General features: G+C 42.3%; 1 protein-coding gene across 4 annotated transcripts in view; it reads right to left on the bottom strand.

Annotated features, from left to right (window-relative positions):
• Positions 1 to 5,464, bottom strand: part of RARB (retinoic acid receptor, beta) — a 571,381-nt gene that overhangs the window by 251,520 nt on the left and 314,397 nt on the right. The window contains exon 1 of one of the 4 annotated variants that reach the window (XM_006883351.1): positions 5,017 to 5,309. The exons of 2 other annotated variants lie outside the window; for them this stretch is intronic. Coding sequence is in view for 1 of the 2 variants with exons in the window: in XM_006883349.1 (XP_006883411.1) it covers positions 4,664 to 4,820 (157 nt within the window). In the remaining variant the exon portion in view is untranslated. Of the gene's footprint in view, positions 1 to 4,663; positions 5,310 to 5,464 lie in introns of those variants that run through there. One more of the 4 variants, XM_006883349.1, reaches the window with a different exon arrangement.

The raw sequence follows: 5,464 nt of genomic DNA, 5'->3' as shown, positions 1-5,464 counted from the left end.
GGATGGATGGATGGATAATCTCTTTCTATTTCTCAAGAGCAGAGTTTATAATCTTCATCATTTATCATGCACTTGCCTCCTGGGGTACAGTATAATGATTCTTACTGAATGCTTTATACATTCAGTATATCAAAATGTGGAGGCCAAAACATTTTTTTCCCCTTCTTTACATGTTCATTTCAGGAGCCTAAGGACAAGGTAAATGTAAATGAGAGCCAAAAAGAAGTCTCCTTTCCTCCTTCTTTAAAGAGAAGTTGGGGATAATACTGGCTGGTTAATTATCGTCAGGACTAGGTTTCCAGAAATGAGGAAGACACTTCAGATTCAAGTCAGTTAGCCTAGCAGAAATCGCCATACTTTTTTATCTATTACAGGAAAAAGGGCCCGATTCAATGGACAGCTTTATATTCAGGCTGGTAAATCAAATTATAACTAAAACTTCTCAGTCAACTCCACAGCTTACATAAGTAGATCATAGCTATTTCTCTTTTTTTCTCCCCCTTAATTATGAACTCTCCTTTTTCTTTTCCCCTTTTCCTTTTCTCCTTTTAGCAGTAATATTTAAATCTAGTCATTCCTTCTCTCCCTCTTCTAAACTGCATCCCAATACTAGCAGTGTTAGATGGCCCAACAAGCAAAGCAAGCATGAGTTTATTCACAAATCGTATTTCTTTCTTTTTTTCCTTATTTTTTTTTAACCATGTCAAATATTCTGCCTGTAGGTTTGGCTGGCATCTGTCTCTTCCAACCCCACAGCCCCACAGAACATTTTCAAATTTACAGATCCTGACAGAGGAGCATGACTCAGCCAGAGATATAAGCACAGGCTCCCTTATGCTTCCCTGGAATCTGCAGTCCACAGTTGTATATGCTTTTCACACTTGTTTGTGGAGAAGCCATGCCTGAGGACGGACACACCAAACACACCAGCGTGTCTGGGTCTGGATAAGCCTGTCTCTTTTTCTAGAGAGAAGGAAAACTTGGCTCATTTTCACGTGTTTCAAGTGTTCCAACCTTGTGCCCTTCTTGAGACATGAGCAAAAGTCCCTTTTCTGTCTTTTCTTCCTGATGGTATTAGTTACCACTGTCATGGGGCTGAGAAGCAGAAAATTATGTCCTACTTTAGAAAAACAATTGAGCCTTTTCACTGAAATATTTATTCAAACCCCCATTCAATTCATACGGTGCCTGTCAGTCTTTATTTATTCTCTCTTTCAGAGGGTATCTTTGATTTTGCTACTTTGACCCCAATTTCTGTCTCACTAGGAGAGGGTTTAAATACTCTTTAATACTTACCATTTGAGCGCCAGTATGTGGAAATGGAGATTTTTCTTTTTTTTCTTTTTTTAATGCCTTAATCATTCCTCGTTACTGTTTGTTTTTAAATAGAATAATTTCTTCTCGTGAATAGGCAAAAGCCTACGTCAAAAGGAGAAATCATTTTTTCCCCTTTCTTATTCTGATGTGTTGAGTGAGAAGAAAATTGGGGTTAGGGCCAAGAAGTTGTCACACCCATTATTTCACCCAAAGCAACTATATTTAGACCCACAAAATAGTAAGATTTATCCTATGCCCACTGAGCAATTAATTCCAAAAACATCTGGAGAAGCCTAAACCCTAGATAATCTGGGAGGCCATCTGACCAGAAACTTGGAGATTCCAATACTTTCCAGGGACAGCCTTAAACCAGTATTATTTACACCACATTCTCTTCGCAGATCCCAAATTTTGACTTCTGATTTTTGTAACAAGCAATTCACAGGCCCTCCTCCAGCCAGCAGCTGGCTGGCATATTATTTTCCTTTAAAATGAAAAAGAAAAGGGAATATTCTAACACCTTTCAAAACATGCTTTTGGTACGCTCTATGTTCAAAGGTTTTACTCGAAGTATATCACACACACTTTAAAAAAATAAAGTAGGATCTTGAAGCAGAACATAGTTTTGTTGGCACTTTAGTACTTCCCCCCACCCCTGAACCCACTTTACCCTCTGTGTTAAGGGCACAAACAGATCTGCTTCTCATCAAAATATCCATTAAATGAAATAGAGCGGGTTGTGGTTTTTATGCTTTTAAGTTCTCATACAAACACGGTGCTAATGTGCTTTTTATTTCAAAAACTCTGGCTGTGCCACCCTGTGCCAAACTGTACTTGGTAGGGATTCTTAATATATATTATATAGAATAAATAGATAAATATATAATATAAATATATAAATATTATATAGTATAAATAAATATATAACAAATACACACATACACACACACACACATACACATATATATATACATACACACACATATATATATATTTAGTTGTTTATGTTCAAAGTTTTAATTGCTCAAGTAAGGAAACTGATCTGTGGAGGCCAAAACAGCTCTGCATAAAGTGGACTTGGGATGAACTGTATAACAATTTTTTTTTCTTCAAAAAAAAAAGCAAACTGAGGGGTAGGGAGGGCACGGAGGAAAATGTGCAACAATGAATGAATGGAAATCCAAGTTCCCTATAAACTTTCATTAAAATCTCAATTTAAAAAAAACAGTTTTGCATGGACACAGCAATATTTACATTTTACTCATTTAACCTAAAGCCAGGGATGTGGGATTCAAACCCTGGTGAAATTGACCACAATGAGCATTATAATTGCTCTGTTCCTAAAATAAAACAGTGGAATTTCTGAAATCCCTTTGTCAAATGCCTTTATTTACTTTTTCTAAGGCAAGTTTCTTTGATTAGCTGAACTTTGCTGTTATCAACACTTCTGGCTTATCGGCTGGCCCTAGGCAAATGACACATTCACCATTCTTGCCCCCAGATAAGGCAAATCCTTGTTTAACTTGCCTGAAGAACAAACAAAGCTTCCCCCAGCTCCTACAACTTAATAGGAATGTTTGCAGGGGTAATTACAACGAGGGAAATGTCTACATAAAAGCTCTATTAAGTCTAATAAGAGGACTACTTCCCCCCTGAGCACTCTGCCCCCTTTCCATTAAAAAGATGTTCTTCTTCCTTCCATTAAAAATATGTTCCATGAGAATTTTCTCTTACATACATGTATTTTTTAGAAAGAAGCTTCAAAAAGCCCTAGCTCATTAGGATTCCAAGTGAAATGCTTCATACCGTTTTAATTGCTACAGAAAAGAGGGGTCTGAAAGATTGGTTAGTGGGTTGGAAAATTATCTTGCAACCTTCAGTTTCTTTGAGTTCCCGGGAAAGAAAAGAGGCTATAGGAAGGACAAGCGATTTGAGAAGCAGCTTGAGATTAAGACGCCTTGGGGAGTCGATGTTCTTTTTGCCCTGGTTTTGCCTCCCTTGAAATGTTCACCCAGCCAGCCAAACTGTTGGCATCAAATGCTTATTGATTTTTTCAGTTACAAACCTGTTGATTTCCTGGCCCAAGAAACCAGCGCTTTGAGTCAGAAGAAAAAGTTTCAGGGAGGGTAATTTAACCCTTGACAAGCTACCCTCCTTTTTTCCCCCCCTTTTCCTCCTCTTTAACAGATAAACCACTGTTATTAGGAAAACTCCCTTTCTCCAGGTTACTCTGACCTCTTCCGAAAGCAAAGATTTCAAATGTCATTTTCAGGCTAATGGATTGCCAAATAAAGTACTAAAAACATTTTGATAGATAGTTGGGCTATTTATCTAAATCACTGTCAAGCCCCCCCAACCCCCCTGCATCCTGCAGGAGCCCAGCACAACCAGAGAGAGAGTGTGTGTGTGTGTGTGTGTGTGTGTGTGTAGGTGGACTTGCTGGGACCCCTGGTCATTTCTCAAGGCTGCAGCCAGGCTACTGTTGACCACATGCGTGCTTCCCCCGTGTCAACATCAGATAACCCAATCGTTCATACACTTTCAGAAAGAAAAACTGGGCCAGCACACTTCTATCTCCCTTCCTCAGCCCAAGCTCAGGGTCCTGGCTTGAACTGCAAGTTAATGGAAATAATGAATGGCTCAACCCAAGGGGCATTCATGGCCAGGAGTTTTCTAGCAAAACACCAACTTCTTAGAGCAACAAAGTGGCCCTGGAAGGTGGCAGTGGGGTCAATGCTAAGAAATATTGCCTTCCCTTCGCAAAGAAAACAGTGCACTGTGGTTTATGAACTTCAGGCTCTGCCACTACCTTAATCAGGTTTAAAATCCTTTCGAGGAAGACGTTGTATCTGAATTACCTTGGACTGCTGAGAAAAATGCACAAGGGGAGAGATATCTACCACTAAGTAGCTAATCCAAAGAACAGGAAGGTTATGGGCCCTTTTGCACATTTTTGGAAGGGAAAAAAAAAATGCAACTGCCTTACTTGAAGAGTGTTTCAAAGTCCTGGGGTCGCCCTGCACTGCTATCCACCCCTCCTTGCATTATTTTAAAAATCCGAGAGGTTATGAGGTTTGCAAAACTAAGCGACAGGGCTGCACAGGGGGGATTTTTTTGGGGGAGGGGGAAACCCCCACCAGGGCATTTTCAGCAGAGGCGATCAATATGCACGCCAGCACCTCAACACCCCTTCCAGCACTAAATCATTAAATCCTTTGTCTTGCTACCGGTGCAAGTTTATTTCCAATGTCTTTATTGCATGCAAGAGAGACAAATATTTCCCCCTCCTTGGTGGAAGACGGGGGGCATGGGGGGGGGGTTAAAAGCAAAAATCATGAAAACCTACATTGCGCAGTGTGCCGGTGCTGCCACTCGGTCGGGGCCAGTCCACCGAAGCATGCTTTGAAGGCTTTCTCCTGGAGCATGCAGGAGGACGGGCTTGCAGTGTAGAAATCCAGGATCTGCCCGGGACTCAGTGACAAAACATCCATACAGTCAAACATGATCTCCCTGCACCGTCTGCAGAAGCGCGTATCCTTCTAGGTGCGGAGGCAAACGGCAGGGAAAAGTCCACCCAACTCCATCAAACTCTGCCCCCTTTTTGGCACGTAGGCTGTTGGTCTTTTTCCCAGCCCCGAATCATGAATTATGACAGACAAGCCAGCTAAAAGCCTGTAATTGATCCAAATGATCATTTACCATTTTCCAGGCTTGCTCGGCCAAATCCAGCCGGGGCGGAGAGGGGGAGAAGGGGGGTGGAGGGGGTTCCCAGAAGGGTCCCAAGTTGTCCTTCCAAGTCCGCGTCCACCAAAAGGCTCCCGATGGCGCTCCGGGCGCTACCCCGACGGTGCCCAGACGGCCCCTGCCCGGCTCGCCCGCGTCCGCCGCATCCCAGTCCTCGATCGGCTGCGATGGGGGAATGCTGGTCCCCCCTCTGGCCAAGAATAGACCCTCCTGCCTCTGAACAGCTCACTTCCTACTACTTCTGTCACGCAGAATGAAAGATTGAATTGCCTAATATATGCGAGTGAACTTTCCATGAACCCTTCCCGGGCTGCTAACCTTCAAATGACCCAACGAGTCTGACATCACCAACTCCCAGGATTCTCACAGAGCTTAAAAACTCCCAGCAGCCCCGCACGGCAGA

Source organism: Elephantulus edwardii, unplaced genomic scaffold (assembly GCF_000299155.1).
Source record: "Elephantulus edwardii isolate Elephantulus edwardi_28Jun2011 unplaced genomic scaffold, EleEdw1.0 scaffold00027, whole genome shotgun sequence".
NCBI classification, from domain to species: Eukaryota; Metazoa; Chordata; class Mammalia; order Macroscelidea; family Macroscelididae; genus Elephantulus; species Elephantulus edwardii.
The sequence above is the reverse complement of the archived record's forward strand: the minus strand, read 5'-3'. Positions and strand labels throughout refer to the sequence as shown.